The sequence below is a fragment of the Lutjanus erythropterus genome, chromosome 10 (assembly GCF_056507025.1).
Source record: "Lutjanus erythropterus isolate fLutEry1 chromosome 10, fLutEry1.hap2, whole genome shotgun sequence".
In the NCBI taxonomy this organism is placed as follows: domain Eukaryota; kingdom Metazoa; phylum Chordata; class Actinopteri; order Lutjaniformes; family Lutjanidae; genus Lutjanus; species Lutjanus erythropterus.
In genome coordinates this window covers 9,665,266-9,691,845 of record NC_139326.1, presented here as the reverse complement: position 1 = coordinate 9,691,845, position 26,580 = coordinate 9,665,266, and the positions used below count along the sequence as shown (strand labels likewise).

Below are 26,580 nucleotides of genomic sequence, written 5' to 3'. Positions count from 1 at the left end.
TATCTATAGCCACTGTATTACCTACAGTAGATGACAGTTGGTATGTCTTCAGTTTGGAGAAGCAGCAGAGTATTGCTGTGGACAGGGTCACAGCAAAACATGTTTTAGCCACCTAAAAAAATCAATATTAGTTTCAGAGTATGGTATTTTTATAATGTTTTCACCACTTTACCTTGTATCAGAAAACCTTTTTTGATGGCAAACTGCCAGTATAAAAGCAAAATATTACCCTCTCCAAAGCAACCAAACTCCATAGACGACAACGGTCATTTTACCTTGTAGAACACGGGAGTTGCTGGCTTGTTTGTGCCGATGTGTGACGTCAGTCACCTGAACTAACCCTTTAATGCACCAGAGTCACAATCAAACTAACCAGTTGAGGCAGTTGTAGACCAACAACTCTTGTGTTTTGCAAGGTAAAATTACTGTGAGGTAAAATTAATATTTTTGCCTACTGAGTTTGGCTGCTTTGGAGAAATATTTGGCTAACATAATTGTGATTTCCTGTCAGGACAATCACAACTGCTGTCTGTCCACAGCAGTTCGTCACTTAGCTTCCAGGTACTCCTGCTGCTTCTCCAAACTGGGAGGTGCGCCAGCCACCATCGACTTAAGGTAAGACACTGACTATGAATAAGTTTCTCATACAAAACCACTGAAAATATTTGAAGTATCCTTTTAACATGTCTAAAGTAATGTAAATATCACCACTTAGCACTGATCCACAGTATTTATCTGTTTTCATTCGACACTAAATCAGCAGAGACAACAAATGGTCAAAACACTCGACGCTGTGAGCACTCATTCTTCTATCAGTGACACAACAGGAACAATAGATATCAACACTGTTTGCTTCCCTGATAATGCAATTAAAGTTAATTCAGGTTTCAGAAGATAAAATACATTTTTCGTTGCTGTTAAATAAAACTGATGTGATGATTTACATAATGAATCCAATCGTCCCTGAGAGAATTACATAGAATATAAACATTGCTTTGGAATTAGCAACAAGTAATGAGTCGTCTCAGCCTCTTAAATAAATAGTAAGCCCAAAACTGTGAGGATTAATAAAATAAAGGAAAGCAGGCAGAAAAAAAGAGCCTGACAGATACATTGGTGGGTCATCAACATGAGGTCCGCGACCCCTGAGGGGGTCTTCAGATGAAAACAATATCAAATTATTGTTTGATGCATATACAAACACACACATATATATGTATATATATGCGTGTGTGTGTTATAGTTATTTAGATTAACAACACCAGTGAAAGTTAACTGTTTCAATGCCCTGATGTTATCTTTGATTGAAAACCTGAGGAACAAATGTCGATACGTTGTTATCCAGATTTCTTCGTGCTCCATAATATCAGTATTGGTCCCTAAATTCCACTATTGGCTGGGCCCTTATACACTTCCACCAAATTTTTTTGTTGTATCATTGAGAAGGGCATAGCACAGCATAGGTGCACCACTGTTTCCCTCAAGAAAAAAAATCCCTTTAATTAGGCGGGCTATTCTCTTAATTCAGCCAAAAAAGGACGGTGGGTTAATGAGTAGGAAAGAGAGTGAATCCTTGCCTGTCCTCTTCCTCTAGCCGGACAAAGAAGGTTATTTCAGATTTATTGTTCTGGGTAATCATCACAAATAGAAAATCACTTAACATTCCAATTATGCAGTGTCCCGAACATCCCTTAGATGAATCAAAAATAGGAAATGCCAGACAAGGAGAAGGGGGCCAGTGCAACCTTGAATCCCCACCACTCAAACTATCGTACATACACACACACATTTACAGACAACGAACACACACATGAACACGCAAACCAAACACACACGCAAAATGGGAGATGACAGAAATAGCAAAAACAAAAGGCAAGGGATATAAAAGAGGATGTAATACAAATAAAGGTATGGTGTGTGCATGTGCGTGTGAGTGAGTGTGTGTGTGTGTGTGTGTGTGTGTGTGTGTGTGTGTGTGTGTGTGTGTGTGTGTGTGTGTGTGTGTGTGTGTGCCTGACATTTGCATCTCTGGCTCTCAAGCAGCACTGGTCTTGGATGGTCCTCATCTGTATGTGCATACTGAGTGAGCCCAGGTGCTGCGTATGGCGCAGAGGTCACACCAGAAAGGGCAAGTGCTAAAATGAAGCTAACACAAATGCACATGTGCACGTGCATTCTATCTCGCACGCTCATCCACATGCACATATACACACATGCACATATGCACATATGCATGCATCACACACGCACCATTGAGGGTTAACTGTCTTAGTTATTCATTGGCATGCACCCATGAAGAAAAAGTGGGGGCTGATTTTATTAAAGAACCAACACAGAGGGAAAACATGCAAACAACGGTTCTCTATGACTTCTAAGGCTGGCTGTTGGTCAGGGGTACCTGTGTAGGTCAGCGGGGTTGTGCGGGGAGAAATTAGAGACGAGCAAACTCTGAGAGACCTCAGCTCACAGCTGGGAGAATTTACACGATGAGACGGGAGCTCAGGAACGGACTCCTGTACAGTTTGCAGTGTCTTTGTTTGTATGTGTTTGTGCATCTGAGCACGTGTGTGGTTATTTCACCTGCTGCATCCAGTCCTGTGTGCCTTTGCTGGTCTCCTGTAGCCAGATGTTGTGAGCCGAGTCAGTCAGGGCCACGGCGCACACTCGGTTTTTCACCTGCATTTCCCTCTGATTCATCTGCAAATCAAAAAGAGCACATCAAGTGTGTGTTAGTCACTCATGCAGCAGGTTAATGACACAGTCACTGTTGAGAAGGACACTACTTGTTTCAGACATTTGAACAACAAAGACACTTCATGCTGTAAGAGGTATGATATCCTCCTAACTTTTTGCTTGCACATATATGAATACAATTATTTTAACATGAGATATCCATTGTGTCAATAGATGCATGCATGACAAAATTTTTATTCCGTCCAACATAACTGGATGACTAGACCTCCAGAAAAACTCGGCACAGTCCTGAATAACAAGCAGCTGTCCTGAATCCCAAATCCTGTCCTGTATGTCTTGAAAATTAACCATTAACCACCACTCATAATATGAACAGTATATGGATTTGCACAAATATTTTGATCAAATTATTTATGTAGGCTATAATGTGATAAAAAAAAAAAAAGTAAACTCTTACAGCTGAATGACAACCTTCTGTGGTAAAGATGTTTAAATTGACACCTGTCACTTGTGGCAGGACACTGCGCCTCATGTCATTCTCTGAATCTGTAGCTGACCTTTATAATATTAATATCAAATGATCTTGCTTGAAATTATTTTATAAATTATTTTAATCCTTCTGACACACTCACCCGCAACTCTCTGTCCTGAATTTCACCCTCACCATCTCATCTGGTAACCCTAAAATATACACTGTCAGCCTACTGACTGGTAACAATAAAATAAAAAACCCACATTTGTTTGAAATTGAAAAAGTTAGTATCTGCATTGCCTTAAAATCTTAAGTTGACTGAATATGAAAAGTAATTTTGAGGTAATTGTAATGATTCACAACTAAAACTAAACTAAAATTTGATATTAAGTCATGTCACACAAGCAACTTAAAGACCTGCAAAGTGACTTTATTACATTTTAAATGTAAAGGAATAGGGACAGAATTGAGTACTAATCTTCTTCATAGCCTGGAGTGTTTTCATCATACATGTTTCCTTCATACCACAGAGAAAAAAGAACAGTCTGAGGAGAGGTTTAACTCCCAAACAATGCATGATGGGCAGTCTGCTAATGTGGTGATCATGTTTCAGGTCAAAAGACATTTGGAAATTCTAAGTTTAATTAATTTGAATAAATAAAACTTGCATATTTACACTGAGTTTATGAGAAAGGATTAGTTGATTTCACTAAATTCCTGTTTTTTTTTACAGTGCTCGTCAGACCATGATAGCACCAGCCCAGTGGACATCTTTGTAACCGGCGACACAGATTCAACCTGGTGTATAGCATAATGTTATAAAGTGAAATATGAAAGAGCCGCTCCACCATAGCGTGTCCTTGTCACGTTCTGTGCAAATGTCCTTCCCTGTGCACGTTCAAATACCTCGGTCCCCATTCTTAATACCCTTTCCCTTCACATGTCACAGAGAACGTGGCGTCCACAGACCCGTCTTCCTATTCCCCTCTGAATGTCAACGCCAAGGAAAATGTCACACAAAGAACTTGTTACCGCACTACAATAGACTTCCCACACCGCCGGTCCCACCCCAAGGAGTACTGCAGCCAGGCCTAGGGAATGAGTCGTCTCACTGTACTTTGCTTTAAGATAAAACGGGAAGAAAAGGGAACAGGACTTATAACAATAGGTTAACAATCGCTCACTGTATACATTTAGTGACGCTGGTGGACTGGGGATGGACATGGCGCTGCTGAATAGCACTGAGTTTGGTGATTTGCTGGTCATCCCCACATGGCATTAAGGCCATACGCACCACACATTTAACTACATTAAAGCTTTGTCCTAACTGTCATCCAGAGCAGTGTTTCCCAAACATTTTTAATGGGTTAGCCGAGTAAAATGCGCGTTTCCTCAAATACAGAATGCAGAATGACAGCAGCTTTCAGCAGTATCAACCCCTTGATAACTTTCAACACAACAGGTCAGGAAGTTCAAAACAAAGCAGCAAAGAGGTCAAGAAATGTTACAGCCACCTCACTAATGGTTGAAACTATATTTGGAACATAAGACAACAAACTAGTCGGTCCAGGCATGATGGGAAATGTGGGACGTTGCAACAATATTTCAGTTCAAAGCCTCATATTGATCCGCTTCTGTTTGCCTCAACACTTCCTGTATCTGTTTCAAACTAAAAGCCCTCTAGCGTTTCAGTGGACAGTGCAAGTTCGTTATGAGTGGTGAGAAACTTAACATGACACTCTGAAAATCTGATCAGTGCTATGATGCACATTTACGATGAAATAAATGCAGTTCATATATATTTAAAATTCATGGCTTGTTGTGTCCTTTATTGGGATATTCCAAAAAACTGAAAAGGTAGCACATCTCAAATCTTCAAGCGAAGCAGGACAAAATGCTCACATTTCTCTTATCAGTTAAATAAATCAAATCTGAGGCAAAATTTAGTAACTTATAAATGACAAGTAGATGTTATAGTAATTTATAATGTTTTTTTGTTAAGTTTGGGTCCAAGGGAGACACCAAATTTCTGTTTTGGGTCTCCAGCTGAAAAAGTTTTGGAAACCCTGAGAGGAACAAAGTTGGCAGTGTATTGGACTACCAGACTTCAGCTGGGCTTCAAATGGTGATGGTGTTTATGGCTTTGTGCCAGAGAAAAAGACTAGCACTTCAGCGGGAGATCTAGGTAACGTTAAAGTCAAGGCAGGGGTTTAAATATCTGGGCTTAGTTGGTGATTTCATGTATGAGTAGGATCAGTATCAGCCGATAAAAGCCTGAGTGTAATAAAACAAAATAGGGCTGAGGCTTGACTACAAAGCTACAGCTTGGGTGGACATAAAACATTTAGCTGGTGCTATTATATAAATACGACACTCATACTGTTAAGGCTGGAGCAATCACCCATCTTATACACACTCACAGACAAGTAACACTGGTCATCTATAGCCAGCCAGCTCTGGCTGTACATCAAAATGACGGTGGGCATTTGAATACATCCTCCCTTGCCCAGCCAAATTAAAGTGGGAGTGTATAGAGATAAATGGAATCTATTAAGGCCCTAAGGACTCATACATCATACAGCTGATAAGGCTTCCACTGGAGCGTCTTCACCAGGGTGGAGGAAAAAGCAGACTGAGAGGGGAGGTACAACCATAAGCATGAAAAAAGAGCACCACTGTAGAGAAAGACAACAAAAGAACACAGACATTGTACATGTATGCACAGACACATTCGCTTGCGCACAAAAAAATCATACACTCACATACACAGAGAAAGAGAGATACACACTATTCTCTGTACTCCACCCTCATCCACGCTTGGTTGAAAAGCTTTCCTCTGGCAGAACTGGGCCCGTGGGAGTAGCAAAGTCAACCTTTTAAAACTGGAGGTGTCAGTCAAGGTCCTGTTTTCTGGCGGTAGCCAAACGGGCCAGTCCCTGAGTATAGGGGCTGCTAGCAGAGGCCAGGAAACAGGAGGCACTGGACTGACTGCCCATGGAAAACGCTATGCACATGACCTCAAACCAGTCAAAAACATCCCAAGTCTGGGCAGCAAACATTTTTTCCACTTTCCAAGTGGATAAATAGGTCTCTGCTTGCTCCTATTGTATGTCCCTTCTGAGTCCAACATTTTATATTTTGATGGAAATTAATTTAACATGGGTAAGGTTCACTGGATATCACTCATATATTAAAACAGTAACAGAGCTATAATAAATTTGGTAACTGCTGCCAAAGTAAACTCTATTTGCCAACCTGTCATTAATGACAGGTTGTTTAAGTCTATCTTTTTCTAAAATAATTTTGGCATGACACTTTTAACACAAAGTACTTTAGCGATAACAAAGGATATGCAAATAAAAGCAAGAGATAGAAAAAGAATACAAGAGAAAGTGTGTGTGTGGGGGTGTGTGTCTGTGTGCCTGCATGTTCAACCCCAATTCCAAAAACACTGGGTAGAAAAACAGTGCAATGATTTGCAAATTATTTTGATAGACAATATATTTAATGTTCAAACTGAAACCTTCATTGTTTCTTGTAAATATACACTTATTCTGAATTTCATGCCTGCAACACGTTCCAAAAAAGTTGGGACAGGAACATGTTTACCACTGTGATATATCACCTTTTCATTTAACAACACTCAGTAAACATTTAGAAACCGAGGACAATAATTGTTGAAGTTTTCAAAGGGAAATTCTGCCCCGTTCTTGCGTGATACATAACTTCAGGTGCTCAACAGTCGACAGTCTGCACCCCACATTTTCAATGGGAGACAGGTCTGGACTGCAGGACGGGTTGTCTAGTACCTGCACTCTTTTATTACGAAGCCACGTTGTTGTATCACATACAGAATGTGCCTTGGCATTGTCCTGCAGACATAAGCAGAGACATGCTTGAAAAACATGTTGCCTGGATGGCAGCATATGTTGCTCCAAAACCCATTTGTGCCTTTCAGCATTAATAGGGCCGTCACAGATGTGACAGCTATCCATGATGCCATCACATCACAATCAAAGAAGCTTGTTTTTGAAGTTTGGGGGATTTTTCACAAAGTGGTGAACCTTATCCCATCCACATCTGTGAATGACTGAGACTTTCAAGGAGCATCATGATACTATTACTTGGTACCAATTAAGCCGTTTAACTGTGAAATGTTCCAAACTGGTGTCTTATGAGCATTACACAAATTTCTGAGTTTTTTGTTGTCCCTGTCCCAACTTTATAGGAACACATCAAATTGAAAGTGCATATTTACATAAAACAATAAAATGAATCAGTCTTTGTACTGCATTAAATTGAATATAGGTCATAAACAATTTGCAAATCATTGCATTCTGTTTTTATTTCTGTTTTGCACAGCATCCCAACTTTTTTGAAATTGGGGTTGTTTGTGGGTACACACATATGTGTGTAGGAATGAAAGTGAGCTGATTTGGGAGAAGTGCTCAACTGAGGGGCAGTTTGGTGGAAAAGCACATGAATGACTGACAGTGGTTAGAAAAAGATAAAGGTATGCACAAAGGAAAAGGCACAGCTGGTAAGGTGGGAGTGGGCTGGGTTGTAGATGGCGCTGGATGGATACATCTGGAACTTAAATACTGGACTCGAGTATTTAGACAGTGCATGAATAATCTTGAGTAGACAGAGTGTCTCATCAAGCTGACAGATGAGTGGAGAGATTTTTAAAAAAAAATGGGATAACAAGACCTTTGGAAATCTGAAGCAGCCATTCAAATTGATTAAATTCAGCATCTCTGGATGCTTTTTGGGAAGTAAAAACAAATACTCCGTAGCCAAATGTTACTGGTTTGAAATACAAAGAAAAACTACTTTGCCCCTCTTTCACCAACTTTTGTGCTCAAGTTTCTCTGTGATTTGCTACTGAAAGATCCTCACACAGGGTTGTATATTTGCTGAAATGAGGAGGGAAAATAAATCAGTAACTCTCACCAAACAAAGTCTGTTTTCTCGCTGATGCCTCAGCCGAAGATTAAAGACCAAAGAACTTCATCTCCCAACACTGGCTATATCAATCACTCGTTCTGACAGCTCTCATCGCCGCAATGCCTATAAACATATGGTTGGCTGTGGTAACAGTTGGGGTAATAGGTTGACAAATAATGACTCCAGGAGAGAGTACTCTCTACAGTGTGGCCCTAAACCACAATGATTTTGACACCGCTGGGTCCCGTGTTTTACAAGCCACAATGACAACTGTGGTTAGCTGCATGTTGAAAGAGAAATCTAAGCATGTCTGTGTCTTCTGCTAGGTGGGTGATACTCAAGGTTAACTTACAAACCAGTGGGAACCATAAAGCCACATGTTCCCAAGTGGGTAGCGATGTAAGCCGTCTTATCATATGACTCATCACGTTATAATTTTTACACCATGTTATCCCGTGAGTTAGTGTTAGCCATCTTTATCCAGAATGCTAAATGTGCTAATCCACTATGTAACCACAGACTGCAGCTTTAACAAGGAAACAGGCCAGCTGTTGTGATCAGTCTTGTATCGGACAGGGAAAAAGGAAGAGAAACATGTGGAAATACTTGTTGAGCTAAAACCAACACACAGATGTTGAGACATTTGCCGCCTCTCTCTACTGGCCTTTCCTTTAACGCTGCAGCAGCTGGATATGCAGAGTAAAGTTCGGGTGGGGGTTGGACATGAGGGGCTTGCGTGTAAAAAAAATGTTAAGAAAAGGGGAGAAGAAAGGCAGAAGGTTATAAGAGGAAGCTGAAAGGATATCAGAAGTGGTATGCTTGGAGGAAAAAGGAAGGAATGAGGAGAAAAGGGAAGACAGATGAGAGACAGACAGGCAGATGTGCACAACAAAGAATATTTATGAATGCTTTATTGATCCCCATGAGGAAAATTCTCTTTTCCCTTGGCCCACTTCACAGGAAGAACAGAGCACAGGGTCAGCTTCAGAACAGCATCCCTGAAGCAAGTGGGCTTTAAAACAGAAGTAGAAGCTTAGGTTTAAGTGGAAACAATACGTCCCATAACAGGAGTCTGAACCTGAGTCCTCAGCTTGAAGAACAGCCTCCTTTCTCACTAGAACACCTTGAAGAAATGTATTTATTTTATCATCATTCTGGCCCACCTCATCTAACTTCTAACATCATTATAGGCTCATAAGTCTAATTCGGTTAAACTGCCATGGACATTTTGCATAATAATTTTGTGTGCCACAAAAAAAGGTATCCTGTAAGAGAGATGTTTACCTGGAATGAGGCCCAAAAAACAAAACTTCAACAGCAAACTTTCTGGAAATCATTACCTGATTAATGAAGATATGGGAACTTTCTTTCTTCTGAATGCCAACATTTTCACTGCAGAGAATGAAGTGTGCATCTACTCATGGACGAGAGGCGTGTGAAAGTGCAGGATCTAAACCAGAGGTCTCCAAATTCTGCTCTATGAGGGGCCAAAAATTAATCTGGCTGAAGAGCCGTGGGCCAAAAAGAAAACATGCCACATAAAATCACAATATATTGTGTATTATACTTTAAAGAAAATTATCATTCTAAATCTAAAATAAAGTTTCAAAATAATTAAATCACACTTTCTTCTGCATGGTGATTCGCTTGGCGGGTGTAGTTTGGCAGAAAGAAAACTGTTCCTACATGAAACTGCTCACAGCAGTGGATTATCCTGTGTGCCCAGGTCATGATGTCGAGTTTTCAGTCAAATGTGTTGCCATCTAATTCCATTATATTTGAGAGAAGGCAGGCATCTCGACGGTTGATATCCTCAAAACTCTGAAACTCACAACAAAACATTCTAGATGAGTATAGCACTACAGGTAGGAGGAAATATATGTATTTTTTATTTGTGGCTGAACTGTTTCTTTAACCCATTTTTGTGACAAGTTTTTAAACATACTCCCTCACTGTGATTTCGATTTAATTCTCCACAGCTACACATCACATTTACATTCCTCTGAACCACAATAAAAAATAAAAAAAACTGAGTCACAACTGATGATGACGCAGTCTTGAGTTCACCCCCACCCTGCATACATTCAAACTCTGGATGAACCGAAATCCTTCTCCCTTTTTTTTTTCCCCGCTCCCTGTTTCTTCCTCAGAAACCATTTTTTTTTTCTGATTTCTCTGCAGAGGGCCCGGTTGCTATAGAGACCCGCAAACATCACAGATTTCTGACCCCCTGGTTGGCACAGTTCTACTAAATCCAGCTTTTCACAAGCTCTATGAAATAGCCAACCCCCGCGCATTTGGAGCCACTCAGACACACGCAAACACACCCACAGAGACTTTTCTCCAACCCCTGTATCTTGTACCTGACCTCTCACATGGCCCTCAGCAAAGTACAGTGTTTAGCGCTTTAAGCTGCTTCCTGCTACAAAGCCAGCTAATTGCCAGACTTTTTGTTGTGCATAATCTTATTTTCACCACTGACGTAGAATGTGATATGGTGTGTGTATATGTAAGCGTGGGGTGTGTGTGTGTGCATGAAGGAAGGAAGGGGGGCATATTAATCATGTTTATTTATCTGGACGAGGAGTTGAAATAAGCGACGAGACATCATTTAACAGCATGCTAAGCTAATCTCTGGTCGAGATAAATACTTCATTTCTCTCCTCTCCCCGTGACGCTCCCTTGCTCGCGACTGCTCCGCTGACGCTACATCTAAACACCGGCAATAATAAAGACAATTATTTAGGCCTTTGATAATTATGTGTCAAAGGCAGCGAAAGCCACTAGATAATTGGGCGAAAACTGAATGGTAATCCACAATGGAGATCCCCGTGGGGAGACAGGCAGACTTATCCCTAGAAAGAATGCAGAGCGAGAGAAAAGAGAGAAACAGGCAAAGACAGAAAGATGAGAGCTCTTTAAGGGGCCTTGCTCACTGTCAGATAGTCAATGTGAAAAGCCACAATTATACAGCGCGAATAGAGAGCAGCAAACAAGAGGGAGGAAAACAAGGGATAGGGAGAGAATGACGGAAAATGAGCGCGAATGAAAAAGAGGACAAAATGTGGAGTGTTAGTGGGAGTGAGCAAAGACTGAGCAGAGGCCAAGGGGAAGGAGGAGAGACAGGGAGAGAGAAGCGCCCCGTGACGATGCCAGTCAGAGACGAGGCTTATAATGTGGCTGCGCCATGCACTGCCAACAGCCACAGATAATCTAGGACTACCCACTGAGCACTGAAGCACTGCTTAAATATTTGATTGATTAACTGTCCTGTTGCTGCCAGAGAGTAAGAGGAGAGCATCAGAGGAGCCAGGCCGAACACAGGAAAAACAAACAAACATGTATGCGGGTGCACACCGGAAGGTTGGAAAACACATGGCGCAGACACACTAACACATACACCCCCATAAATCCCTACACGCCAACATTGGAACAGGAGCACAAACACAAACACACAGACATGTACACATTGCGAGCATGTGTAGAGTCTGCAAAGACAGTGGCAAGGCCCGGAAAACAAACATAAAGGCTGACTGATGCTCTGGCAGTGATGCTTTCTGTCATAAATCAATGAGGACAATAGACTTATAGATAAACAGTGGTTAAGTTGATGATCCTCAGCTGGATTTTGTTTTCAATGACGGCGGGATTCTCCACATGGATGTTATATGAGAGCTATCTCTCTTATTCCTATCTGTGTATTAGAGCACAAGTGATATATATATCCGTTGACAAATATTATCAGCCAAATATTGGCCTATCACAGCTATAACAGAAGGCTCAAATTAATTAATTATGATAAATGAAAACTTTTAATTTGTTTAGAAGTTAAACTAACTTAAAAATGTTGAGTGCCAGTAGATTTTCTTAATTCTGTGTTTCTTAAAATTTTTTTTGATTGATTTGGACTTCATTGGGCATGAAATATCTTACATTTTATTCAGTTCTATTAACAATGCAATGAGAGTTTAATGAAAATTTTTGAGTTGCATTAACTGAAAATGTAACTTTATCAATAATTTTGATTTAACTGTATACAATAGAAGAGTACATGTAACACTAACTCCAAATATTAAAGCTCTGATGACCTCCAACTTTTTTTTCTTCTGAGTTTATGAACTCAAAAGAAAAATGTGACAACTAATTGCCTTGTTTTTTTTTTTTTTTGTCCTCTCCCATCCTCTCACCCACCCTTCTTGTGATCATGTGGGATACATGTGTCAGAAGAAGAAAAAAAATCAACACTTAACCATAACTTCTGTTGCGTGACCCCTGTTGTGTCACTTATGTCGTGTGACAGACATAGCATACTTATTTTAATGGACAATCAATCCCAAGAAGACTGGGGTTTGAGTCTTGTGTGAAATGGAAAAGAAATCCTTATGGACATGATTTACGTTGCATGAGTGCATCACATAACATATGTAAAGTACGTATTTTAACGTAAACCAGGGTCAAGCAGTCTTTCTGCCGACACCTAATCAAACTGTGACCATTTTATAACAACTCATATGTGTAATGACACGTGAAGTTTAGGTCTGGGAAGCCTTTCTACTGGTAATATATGTCACTTTGGGAGTAGTTGGCAATCGACCTTTGCTGCTGTGTAGGTCTGAGGATGATCCATTGATAGCGGGATTTTTTTTACTTCCTAATATCAGCATTATCCTTAAAATCCAGTATCGCTCAGGCTCTATCATTGTTTGGCTGTATGTTGCTTGTAACTGATCTCAGGTCATCGAGAGGTGGACGGGAGTGGAAGTGCAGTGTGTTCAGCTATTCTACCTACCCTGCCTGTGACACACACAAACACACTCATCCCTGTTCGTCCCTGGCTGTGAAAACACAGGCAGCTGGCCCCCCACGCTCCGACACCCTCCACAGGAAGAGACAACACTCGCGCTTCCTGTGGCTTTGAAGCGGCGGTCCCAGGTCCCCTGTCGGTCCCCAGCTTCCTTTGTCTTAACCGCAGGAAGGAAGCCCTCTCCAGCACGAGGCCACAGGGCCCCGGGGAGCATGAGGGAGCATGTTTGTGTGTGTGTGTGTGTGCATCTTTCAGTGTTGTGGGAGTGTGCAGAGGTTTTTTGCTCGCTGAGGTCACATGCATTTACTCACAGGGTTTTTTCCCCTCTGACTCTTCAGTGCGTGAACTCTGGTCGTGGCGAGGGTTTCGAGAGGGAGGAAGAGAGCGGGAGAAGAGTGCGATAACTTCCTCCTCTCTTTTCCTCTTTCCTCTCATGGCTGTTCGACACATGCATGATGGAGGGAAGATGAGAGAAAAAGAGAAAGGGAGGATGGTGGGCGGAGAGACAGAGTGAGATATGAAAGGGTGAGGAGGGGGCATCGCTGACTTCTGTGAGTGACAGCACCGGACGCAGGGTAGTGGGAGGTGGTGTGTGTCTGTGTACGTGTTGGGGAGGATTCTGTGTGTGTATAAACATGCAAACCACACACACACACGTATCTATACAGCGGACAAAAAAGCACCAACATCAGTGGGGGCGGTGAGGAAAAGGAAGGCCAATAAATATTTACTGACACAGCAGAAGTGGAGAATGGTCGTCCACTGGTGGAAACAAAAGGCAGAGGATGAGGAGCGGCGTGCCAGGAAACCTGCCGGCTGCGGGCGCAGCGCCCCGCTTGTGCCCGCGTGGAAAACAAGAGGAAGACGGGAAGGGAGGACAGAGGAGAAAGAGAGGGCAGGGAGGATGGGATGGAGGGAGGGAAGAAGGGAGGGACAAATGGTTTTGTGGTTAAGGGAGTTCTTATAAACAATATCAGCCTGGTGCAAGGAACTGCTCTTCACTTAAAAAAGTGGATTTAGTCTATTTAACACGAGGCTGAGTTTAAGTTTTAAGGTGTGAGGTCACGGTTCTGCGCATGAGGGTATGTGCAAATATGCATTTATATATATATAAAAAAATTTCACTTCTTCAAACGACTGCATGTGTCCACAGTTAATCTCTCCTCACATTTGTCCACATAACCAGAAGTGATTTTCTTAATAAATCTTTACCTTCTTAGTTCACACTGTAAACCAGGGGTCTCAAACTTCTGGTCCACTGTCTCTCTCCCTCCAGCCTATGACATTATGTCAAAAATCCAATATAATCTGCCCTGTAAAACTATTTAGTTTTATTATTTTTTCTAGTTGTTTCACACCAATTTATCTCTCTTAAAACATGTATTGTATGTATGGATTTCTAAAAGACTGCATGTTGCAATTTGCTAAACAAAATTTCACTGCACACTTGGTGCCATTTGACAAAAACACAGACAAAACTGAAAATGATCATCTAGCTATTTTAATCAGGGGTATTAATGACCAATTCAAAGTGAAAGAAATGTATAAAAAATGTATTTTTTTGTATTTTTTTTAAAGCATGGCAGTTCTAACAGTACTTGAGCGTTGAAGCGGCCCCCATATGAGATAACGACACAGCGGCATTTTGAGTTTCACATACCTGCTGCAAACAATCATACAGGAATCTAAAGTCATTAATTTATCTTTTCTTAACATAAATATACAAGCCTTATTTATTCAAATTCAAATTTTCTAGTATTTATTTTCAGAATACTGCAGAACTTATAAATATTAGTTCTTCTTACATGAAGTCTCTTGACTTGAAATGATGAGTTGAATGAATGTACTGAGATGATGTACAGAGTTCAATCAACTCATTAAGTTTCTAAAGAAAGATGATCAGCATATTAACATGCATTATTTGAGTTAAAACTCAAGACCCTTCTTTTATAGTTACAAAGAAAACTTGCTATGTGTCTCTAACACTTTAGGATAAGTCATGTTGCTTGTTTTCACAATAATGAAAACATTGAACCATGATGAAGGATATTCAATCCTAACCTCCTAACAGCTGTAATTTAACAAACTTAAGGTTCTTGTCTGAAATGAAGATCTGACTTTTCAAACTAAAAGGAAATCAAATTTGTTTGTTATGTTGTGACTGAACAGTTGTTGATTCAATTAAATATCTTAAGCTCATGTTTTCTCAAGTATGACTGAATTTGTATGAAGTGAATTTGACTAGAAAAGATGACCTCAACTTGTCCTTTCAAATTAAATCAACTTAAAATTTTATTTTAGTTTTTAGTTGAAACAAATAGTTTATTTTTGCAGTGTAGGATATAAGATTGTATAAAATAATAACGAGATGCTGAAACACTTGAACTCTTGTTAGTTCTCACTTGACTGACAACTTTTTTATTGCAAAGGAACTGCATTCAAATATTTCAGACCCAATGATCCAAGATGATCAGATGTATAACAGCAATTCATGGTTACTACAACAGAATTCAATTAATTTCTAATTAACATCAGCACAGTGGTGAGTGTTAATGATATCAAGTCCCAACAGTTTGATCAATTTACATTTCTGTCACAATGAAAAGACGAGCGGTCGTTGTTGGAGTTAAATCAACAGCAGCCATATAATGTTCACATTGAAGTGATATTGACACAATTAAGAAAGTGGACAGAGTTTTGTAACATTACCAATGTTCATATATTGTTTAGTGACAGCAATTACAGAAATTCTCCAAATGGTAATTTCTAATTAGGCAGCATTCCTTAACGAAGTGAAATTATGGCATGGCGACTAATTAAAGTCTTGTGTTAATTAGAATATATCTTAGTTAAGAAAACCAGCACAAGGTACGCTGGGCAATGTCTTCATCATTCCCAAATCAACTGGCCATATTAACAGCTTTGGTCTACAGAGTGAAAGTTAGTTTTGCGCACTGGCTACACTACAGGCCTCATCATCTTCACTTGCCTTTTCTCTCCGTCTCTCTCACTCCAAAAGTGCTTCTTTCTTGTCTTTCTCCCTGTCTCCCAACCCTCCGGCAATGCTGTAAAATAGAAACCTAACCTCAATATTTTCCCTCACGGTGCTGGGACTTGCTGGCCCATTAAATTCCCCTTCCCATGTGTCAGCTTGCACATTTCCACCATGAAATTTTCGTATAATTAAACTTTCTTAATGATTTATAAGCTATAATAATAGCCGTAAGTATTTCAGAGCAGGTTAAAGGGACAGCCTTTAAGTGCACACCGGGGGATGACCCTGTTTTAACATAGTTTCGGATGGGTGACTCTCGGCTGGAGACGAGGATGGATAGGGTGAGGGAGAGCGGGGATTGACGGAGGGAGGGAGCGAAGGAGAGGGCCTAACAAGGGTGGGTGGAGGAGGAGGAGGCTGAGACCTTTGTGCCGTAACTCAGGGTGATACTGACATGGAGGAGAACCAAGGGCTCCCTGAACCCTGGCGGGGAGGAGACAGCTCACCGCGGACAGACAGGGAGAGACACGCACACGCTGAGAAAGGAAAAGACTGGGTACAGAAAAAAGGATACAGGTAGAAACATCTGATAAAACTGTAGTTAGATGGAATTAATGGTGAAAAAAAGTGCAGGAAGAACAGCAGAACACCATAAAACAGAAAACAGATTCTATTAAATTAAAGTGAAATAAATATTTAAAAGAAAATAAATAAACTCACTTAATCCTGGTGATCCAAACAGACACTAATAAAGTTTACTGTACAAATCTAAAGCAGCTCGACGTCTAAATGATGTGCACAAACTGTTCGCAGACACAAACACACACACACGCACACACACAGATGTTTGCTCTCTGCTGCCTCTCTGACGGCGAGGCTGATATGATTGCCACTTAGGAAATCAGTGTGTTTTCACACCACTCTCAGCTCTGCCAAAGCTAATGTGTTAAATATCCATCGGGTACTGCTGTCCATTTCTGAGACACACACGCACACGCACACATACACACACACACACACAGCCTTAGGGGCTGATAAACACTGATTCCTTGTACTAACTGAGCCCACAGTTGGTGTCCGAGCCAAAATTTCTAAATTGGGGTGCAGTGAGAAAAATTCAACAAGCTATGATGTGGAATTTTCACCTGGTTCTTCTAAATTTGTTTTGATGAGGTTAAAGTAGAGCTAAATTTTTAACAATTGTGTGACTTTTTTCACTTTTCTTGTTGTTAGCAAGAATCAAGAAATGCCCCTTTATTTTTTTTATTTATTTTTTAGCTGTTGTTCTATACAAATCCACTGTCATGCCTTACGGATCAGCACAGGAAGTCCGGCTACTGTAAGTGTGTTGAAAAGGTGGAGCCTGCTAATGGCAAAAATCTACCAAATCTCTCGGTGGACTGTTTTTCACCTTAGCTGTGAATGGGGGAGGAGGAAGAAGAGAAGGAAAATGAAACAAAAACAACAAATCTGGAGGCGCCTGCTGCTCTGCACATTACTGGCAAATCAGGTGTGTGTGTGTGTGTGTGTGTGTTTGGTGTGTGTATGTGTCCCTTCAGGGGCTATAGGAGCTGGATTCTCAGGGGAGGTGTTTTGTTTAAACTTCCAGGGCCACTCGACCCATCTCTGAGCGAGGAGCCGCTCATGGACGAAAACCGAAAAAAAAAAACGAAAAGAAAAGTTAGGGGGAAAAGGAAAGGGGAGGAGAGGTATAAGACAGTGCTAATGAAAGTGACAAAGAGAGTGTTCCTCCCTTCAGTTATCATCCTCTACTCCTTCATATTTGCTCGTCTCCTGTGCTGTGGGGCAACGGGGAAAGAGAAAGAGCCCCTGAAAAAGGAAAAAAAAAAAAAAAGAAAAAAGAAAAAACAGGCTCTGTGATCCCCCTGTACTCAAAGGAAGGAGAGAGTGAGGGAGGGAAAAACTACAGAAGGCCAAGTGAAATTAATGGAAATATATAACAATCTGAAATTAACTTCTCATTGCCACTAGCCATGATTTAAAACCGTTTTTTAACGAGGGGAAAGATGAGTCAGAAAAGGGAAGAAAAGGGAGAAGGGGTTGAGGCCATATTACAAATTGGACAGGCTGGAGGAAGCTACAAGTTAATTTGCCCCATCATGTAAAAACTTTGCCGCTCTCAAGGCAAACTCGCTCTTAAATTATTATTTTTATGTCCAAATTAATCAAGACATAAGAGTGAAAAAGATAAAAAATAATGCTAATGTGGGGTATAAGGAAAAATACAAAGCAATTCAATTAGCCAATTAAACACGCAGGGTGAAGACAAAAAACAAACCAATTTCAAGTACCTGAATTGTATCAGGATGTTCTGTTGGAGAAGATTTAATAGGAAAAATATTTTCCCTTCCAGCTTTAAATGTATATTTTAAATTCCATAGATAGTTGGTTAAAATATAAAGTTAAAAAGAAAACTGAAAAGCTTCAAGTTTGAGTTACATTCCAGCAAAAATCTAAGAAAATAATATCTAAATTACTAAAAAAAAAAACCACTAAAATAGATAAAACATTATTATTATTATTATTATTATTATTATTATTATTATTATTATTATTATTATTATTATTATTGTACTGTTGTTTCAAGCAGATACTATATTTTGAATTTAACATAACAACACTTCCATTAAGAACAATTGACTTTTAAACGTTAGCATTTTATATTGTATTTTATCAGGAATAATGTTCCCAACAACCATAGCAATATATTTTTGAGCCGTAATGAAATCACTGCAGTGATTCCCTTTATGAATTAAATGTAAAATCTACAAAAAGTAAAAGTACACCAGTTGAAGTGCTTTTCAAGTGATATTATTGATTAAAAACAAAGCCTGAGAGAAGGGTGAGGAACACACACACACACACACAAACACACACATGCACATACAAGACACGCACACACAATTCAGTATAAAGTATATTATTAATCTTATAAAAAAAAGCAATTAAATCAAAGTGGTATAGAGCCTGAAGCTATGAGGACTGTCAATTCTGCTGGAAATGCCACAGAAGATTACAGTTGGGTTTGTGGATTCCATGAACCCTTTTTTTGATTAGGGAGTCAATTATTTCTCATTACTGAAGATGCTATTTCGGAAAAAGACCTTGTCAGTCAATCATGCAAAAAGTCCTCGAAAAAGCGTGAATAAACCATTAAAGAGAGAGGCGGATGGGGGGGTGGGGACGTGTGTGGGGGAAAGCACGCTGACCCTTTTCCCCACCCAAACTCCTACTTGTAGTCAAATTACCTTTTTAACTATTACACCTCTGTCAGGTCTTTGTCAGCGTATGGTAATTAGGGCCTTCAGTGGAGAACATTTGAAAAGAAAACAGTATATTTATTAGTTTATCTCAGAGAAAGGCATTTACCCAGAGCTGAAGGTAAGTTTGAATGTGGTGATTATCTTGTCATTTTCAGGCTGTTTGTCTAAGAGTGTGCATGTGTGCGCTGGTAGGTGTTTGTGTGGACGAGTGTGTGCATGTCAACGTGAGTGAACGCTGGTGTATATGACTCCAGGTAATGTGCTGCTGTGTGTGCGCGTGTGTGTGAAGTGTGTGGACGGACATACACATGTGCATTCATACATATATATATAGTATATATTTATACGTGCGTGTGTGTATGTGTGTACTTTAGCTGCTTTCAGCGCACTGATAGGCGAGCGCAGCACATTTCTCCCGTCCTCTTTGTTCTGTGTTGGGTTTGACACCTCTAAACAATAGCAGCGCTTCACTTCGCCCAGCCCCAACCCACCACCAACCACACACTGCATGGACGGGAGCTGCCAATTAGCACTATCAAACACCCTTCATCAGCTGTCTGCTTACCACAAAAAGAAAAAAAATCCCCAAACAAATCAATAATTCAGTTTTTTTTTCCATCAAAAACAATCACATTCATCAGCGGCGTAAAGACACATGAAAGAACTTGGTCACTGATTGTTAGTATGGACTGAATGTATAGAAAAGATGCTGCTGTGACCACGTGAAGTGGAGCGTTGCACAAGCTCTTGAGTAGAAACAAAGCTCTGCATCCTCTCTGTCTCCCTCTTCTCCACTCTGCTGTCTGGAGTGGATCTTTATTTTGGGGGCCGACTCTTTCTTGACCCGACCCGAATGAGACCGATGTCTAAATCCCCAGCCTTTTCGGATAAAGAGCGCAACCGCTCTCTCATACGTTCCCTTTTTCCCCTCGCACACAAAAACTCTCCGTTTAAGTTTATCTACCTTTTGTCTAACGCTATGCAGGTTGAGCCGTGTTTGGCGGCCACCGGGCAGCCAGACGATGTGGTGTGGTGTGACCCGGGGGAAAGGAGGGCTGATGTGGGGTAGAGGGGAGAGGAGAGAGAGGAGGGAGGGGGGCCTGTCATGGAGAAGGGTCTCAGAGGGTTGGAGGTGAGCAGAGGTGTCTGGGAGATGACTGTCGCTGCTCTCGGTGGTCCAAGCCCTTTTCATTAACCTACACCCCTGGGTTCACCAAACAGAAACAGAGGGTGGAAGTAGGGGACAGGGAGGGGGCATAGACGGGTGGTGGTGACCACCAGAGACCTGCTGCCTGCCTGCCTCCCTGTCTGTCTGGATGCAGATCTGTGTCATCCATTACAGACAGGGGACTGCGTTTTAACAAAATACAAAACACAAACAGGAGCACATGTACGCAGACACACAGAAAACACACACATTCAAAAATACACATGCATGGAAAGCCTGCTAAGAGAAGGAGAGGGGTAACAAAGGACAGGCAGTGCCCCCTAGTGTTTTCATCAAAGAGAAATCAGACCAAATCAACTAAGCATCACCCCTAGCAAAGCCACAAAAACAGATACAGGAGGAAGAAGAGAGAAAAGGGGGAGGTGAAGAGGCTGCATTCATGGGAGAAGTGGCATCACATGTGGAAAGCACAGGGGGTGGGGGTGGATGAGTAAAGGCAGAGAGGGCAGGACACTGGGGGAAGGCAGGAGAGGAGAGGGATGGAGAAGGGATGGAAGTTGAGGAGCTAGAAAGGGGGATGGGGGTGCATGTTAGCTAGTTGGTGGGTGTGTGAAGGGTGTTGGGGGGGGGGGGTTAAAAGATGTCTTGACACGACCAAGATGTTTTTAATGTTCGAGGCCCGAGAAAGTGTGAGGAGGAGAAGAGGAGAGGCAGGCAGGCCATGCATGAAAGCCGATGTCAGAGAAGTCCAGAGGAATCGTGGAGTGTGAAGCCATCTAATAGGAAAGCAGAATATATATGAGACAGGGACACACACACACACACACACACACACACACACACACACACACACGCACACGCTGACTGTGAATTACCAAGCCACCCAATGTGGCCTGGTAACTGATCTGAACATGAACCACAAACTAATGAGTGACATGACGGGGGGAGAAATGAAACGTAGCTTTACTGCACTACAAACAAGCCTTTTAGAGCAAAATGCACACTCATGCTTGAAGATAAAAACATGTGTACACAAACATGAAAAAAAATCCGTGCAGATCCATGTTTTTCTCTTCTTCTTTTTTTTTTTTCCATAACTCGGACAGCACATCCAGCTTCATATTCCCACCATGAAACAAGGCCTACCCTTCAGTGAGTTCCGCATTCAGCTCCAAGCCAGCTAAGACATCAAAGGCTGCTCCACACCAGGAGTCTCGCGCCCGCTCTCCTTCTCCCTTCCTCCCCTCTCGCTTCCTTTTGCTCTTTCATAACCCCCATCGTATTTCACAGCACATAAAGCCTTAAAATGGCACATAAAACAGTTCATCTCTTTTCACTGTCAGCTTTCCAGGCTTAAAAAATTAAATATGTTTTACTGCAGGTACATAACTAAAACACACCCATGGAAAGAAAAAAAAAATGCCATAAAGGATCAAACTAAGCTTTCTGTAAGTATCAGAGGACGTAGAGTTGGGTATGGATCAGCTGAATGGCTGATATGGGGTATTTCCAGCTTAAAGGAGCAACATGTGCCAATTGCGCGTCCAAAAATGAGTACTGCAGTCCAAATAGTGAGTTGGAGCCAAAGACAGTATATTAAATAGGTTGAATCACTCTCTAATAGGGCTGCAACTAGATTATTTTAAGATTATTTTCATCAATTAATCTGTCAACTATTTTCTCAATTAACTGTTTGGTCTATAAAATGATAATCACTTTCCTATCATAGAGGGTTCAAGAAACCAGAACATATTACATTTGAGAAAGTGAAATCAGAAAATTTGGACAGTTTTTCTTAAAATTTGACTTGAAAGGATTAATCAATTGTGAAATTAGTTGTCAACTAATTTGATAGTTGGTTAATAATCGATTACTTGTTGCAGCTCTACTATTTAATATACAGTGTGTGGCTAAATCAAGTTGTTTTCCCCTGCCTCCTCCTCCCCAGACTCCAGGAGGTTTAGGCAGGCTGCAGAAACAGTGCAGGGGCACAAGAGGAGCACAACATTATATATTGACAACAACAAGCGAAGACAAGTCCTACACTGTAAGACAATCAGCTGTTTATAACTGTTGATCATGTGTCAATGTAAAGCTAAGCCCGTCATCCTGAAAACAAAAGCCCTCTGCTCAGAAAATAAACACTCTGGAGTTTGAGTTCAGTGACTGCCTGCCTTCATCCTAACAAACTCCATTAACATTTTGCTCAATATAACTGTTATAAACATCTAGTCTTTGAAAAGATTATTAATAATTTCTTACAACTCATAAACACAAACAAATTTGAACTCTAACAGGCAAACAATAACAAGTTATGGACTAGAATAAAACATTTCAAAGGGGCAAAGCGCAGCTGTAGCGTTATTATCAGAAAAGCGAGTATTTCATTGCATGTTTCCTTCATTTCTGATGACACATTATTTTATGATTTAGTTTAATACAGTAAATATATTACAGATTCATCTTTACAGTGCAGAAAATTTGAAGTGACTGAGAAACGTTTTTTCACATCGTTATATTTTTCAGCCAACAGCTATGTGAAGGAAATAAATCACACAGTCTGCAAGTGATGCATTGACACTGAAAAATCCTTTACAAACACGCTAAGAGAATGCTGTGACCCTGGTGCTGAGGGTTTGGAGTAGGCAAGGCGAAAAACACCACAGAATACCAACACAGCATTCAATGAACTTTAAAAGGAGTGAAAGACGGAGAGCAAAAGAGTGAAGGAGGCGGGCATGGATGGAGATGCAGAGTTTTGAAGGAAAAATGGGGGGAAAAAAAAAGGGGAGAGAAGATGAGAGCGACAGAAGCAGAGGAGGGAGAGAGGGTTTAAACTTCAACCTTAGAGTCACCGAGTTCACTGACATTTGCACCGTGGATCCGCCTAGCTGTTCCTCGCAGCTTTTCAGAAACAACACTTTCTCTCCTTTCAATCCCTGAGACTTATTCTTCCTCCTACATTCGCCGCAGAATGAGACCATTCACAGTCTTGAGGGCAGAGAAAGAAGAAAAAAAACACAGAGAGAAAAGCAAACTGAATTGAATGTGTTGAATTCGAGTGATGCCTGTGTGACAATTTGCAACCCCGTATGTCCTCAAGATTCCTCTCGTATTATTGTATGCATTCTTATGGGAGAATTAACAAGGGGGGGGAGGGAAAAAATGACATGTGACAAGCGATTCATTTGAGCTGTCAACATGTCATCTTCACCACATTCAAACCTCACGTCATCCGCTCGTTTTCCCTCTCTGGTGAAGGTGACCTAGGTCGTAACCAGATGACACACCCAGACACAGCAGGTGAATGCATGGAAATACCACAGTGGGAACGGCGAACACCAGGGAGAATGGAAGGCGAGTTGGAGCAAAAGGACAAAAGAGGAAAATGAAAGAAAATGTAACATCTGCTCAAAAAAAAAGAAGACAAATGAGCAGACTTTGAAAAGGTGAGAAAAAAAAAAAGTCTTTTACAGAGAATTCAATCGTGGTTTTAGATATGTAATAAAGTTTAAATTACAATTTCAACCTTTACACACAATAAGTAAACAGCACTTCAGGGATGATTTTTTTCAAACAGTAGGTAGGAGGTAGCGGTGGGAAAAATCGGCGGGTCTTGGACAGAGACGTTTGTTGAAAAAGACAAAATAAAAAGAACAGTGTGAAGGAGACAGACAGAAGTGAGGTCAGTCTCAAGTGAACGATCGGAGTGAGAATGAAGGAGCAAGGCCGATGTGAAGTTGAGGTTAAGAGAGGGATGAGAAAAAGAAAGTGAGCGAATCGGAAGGAAAGGAGAAGAGCAAAGAACAGGGGAAAGACCATATATGCCAGGGCACGAGATAAAAGGAGGAAAACAAGAAGAGGTAAGATAAGTGGTACGAGAGAGTAGACAGTAGGAGGGTGACCAAACAAACTCAGGAAAAAAGGACAGGGAGGGGTTTGACGATTAAAAAAAAAAACAGGGGCAAGGGGCAAAGGGAGAATGAGTAAGCGAAGGCGAGTTTTGATGCGAATTAAGGAGGAAGGTAAAAGACAACGAACGACAGAGAGAGGAGCGAAAGGAGTGGACAGCAGTGCCCGATGGGTATTAAAGAGTGAATGAGAGAGCGAGACCTTGCCTCTGAGGCAACGAGCCGAGAGGAACGAGAGAGGCAGACAAAGCCGCACACTGCTCTCACACAGCAGAACAAAGAGGAGAGGTGCATCATGGGAGTCTGAGCCTTGCGCCGCCACTGACGCCATGCTGGATAAACACACAATGGCACATGTGCACAAATCAGAACGCAAACACCTTCATGTAATAACAGACCTCTGTTTTAAGTTATTTTGGTGAGAATTCAGATTACCTTAAATTCTTTAAAGGGACAGTTCACCCCAAAATCAAAAATATATACTTTTCCTCTTATCTGTAGTGCTATTTATCCATTTAGACTGTTATGGTGTGAGCTGCCAAGTTTTGGAGATATCGGCTGTAGAGATGTCTGTCCTCTCTCCAATTTAATCAAACTAGGTGGCACTCAAAGCACCAAAAGCAACTTTCCAGTTGAAAGAAAGAATTCTTATGCAGACAGAAAGTAGTTACAGTGGATTCTACCACAGAAAAAAATAGTTCCTTCATAAAACTGCTCACAACAAGATCTGTGGATTATCTTGAGTGACTGTGTCATGATTTCAGGACAGAGATGTTGGAGTGAACTGGTCCATTAAGAACAACACGGTCAGTTTTCCATCTTTTGCTGTGCCTCCTCAACCCTCATAAAACTGCACAAATACAACTAGTGCTGCAACAAATGATTATTTTTGTTACTGATTAATCACTCAACAATTGCCTCAATTAACTGATTAGTTGTTTCGTCCATAAAATGCCAGATATGATAAAAAATGTTGTCCCAAAGCCCCAAATGATGTCCTCAAATGTCTTGTTCTGTCTGCAACCACGAAGATATTCAATTTATTGTCACAGAGGACTACAGAAACCAGGAAATACTCACATTTGAGAAGCTAAAATAGAAGAAGAATTTTGACATTTCTTCTTGAAAATGAACTCAAAACAACTGATTATCAAAACGCTGCAGATGAATAATTTAACAGTTAACTAATTCATTGATCAGCGAATCTTTGCAGCTCTAAATACAAGAATATGTAAAAACTAAAACAATCACATTAACTATTGTGCATACAAGCAGGGTATACCAGATACATACAAAATATGATATGGGGCTGTCTGTGATAAACCTTACTCAAAAACAAACAAACAAGACTTTGGGTAATATTGACTTTTAAAAAAGCATAAAAAAAACAAGCTGCTAAAATATGGTAGAGAACAAGGAAACCCTGAGTAAATCAAGACAGCATCCGCGCTGACCAAGTGAGTAGGTGGAGAGAGGGAAGACTGTCCGAGCAGCTACAAGGCAGACAGTGTTGGTAAAAGAATGGAAACAGGCAAGAGGAGGAAAGAAAAAAAACTAAAGTGAAAGACAGCGTAGGGAGAGAAGAGCTTTCTCCACAGCAGCAGAGGGTTGAAGCAGAGGGTGAGGATGAGCAGGAAAGGAGGAGGAGGGCTGTTCAATTTTAGTGGTATGCATATAGGCATTTGTTTACTCCTGCAAAAGCATTGTGTATCGTTGTATAGTGTTTACCTACTCAGGCAGCTAAATCAGGGAAACACAGGCAGAAGGAGTAAAGACACAGGGCAGGGTGAAACTGGTTACTTACTAAAGGGTCACTCTAAAAATCCAAAATACATATTTTCCTTTTACTTATAGCGCTAGTTATCCATCCATCGATTGCAGCAGAATCTACCAAAACTACTTTCATGTTGCAGTAGAATCTAGCAAAACATAATTCCTTCTGCTGCAGAATCAACTGAAATTACTTTATTTTCTGTAGAATCTGCCTGAATTACTGTCTTTCTGCAGTAGAATCTAGCAGAACTAATTTCTTTTCTTCTGTGGTAGAATCTACTAAAATGTTTTTCTTTCTGTGGTAGAATCTAGCAAAAGCACTTTCTACTGAAAGAACTTTCTTTCACCAGTAGGATCTACCAGAACTACTTTCCTTCTGCAGTAGAATCTACCAAAACTACTTTTTTTCTGTAGTAGAAGCTACTGAAATCACTTTCTTTCTGTGGATTATCTTGAGTAGATGGATCATGATTTCTGAAGATCATCAATTTTTCATCAATTCTATTTTTTTTTTTTTTGGTGCTTGAGCACC

At 40.8% G+C, this 26,580-nt stretch overlaps 1 protein-coding gene across 1 annotated transcript in view; it reads right to left on the bottom strand.

The window, feature by feature from the left end:
* arb2a (ARB2 cotranscriptional regulator A) overlaps positions 1-26,580 on the bottom strand; it is a 239,966-nt gene that overhangs the window by 95,600 nt on the left and 117,786 nt on the right. The window contains exon 9 of the mRNA XM_084728154.1: positions 2,581-2,697. Within this exon, the coding sequence (XP_084584280.1) occupies positions 2,581-2,697 (117 nt within the window). The remainder of the gene's footprint in view (positions 1-2,580; positions 2,698-26,580) is intronic.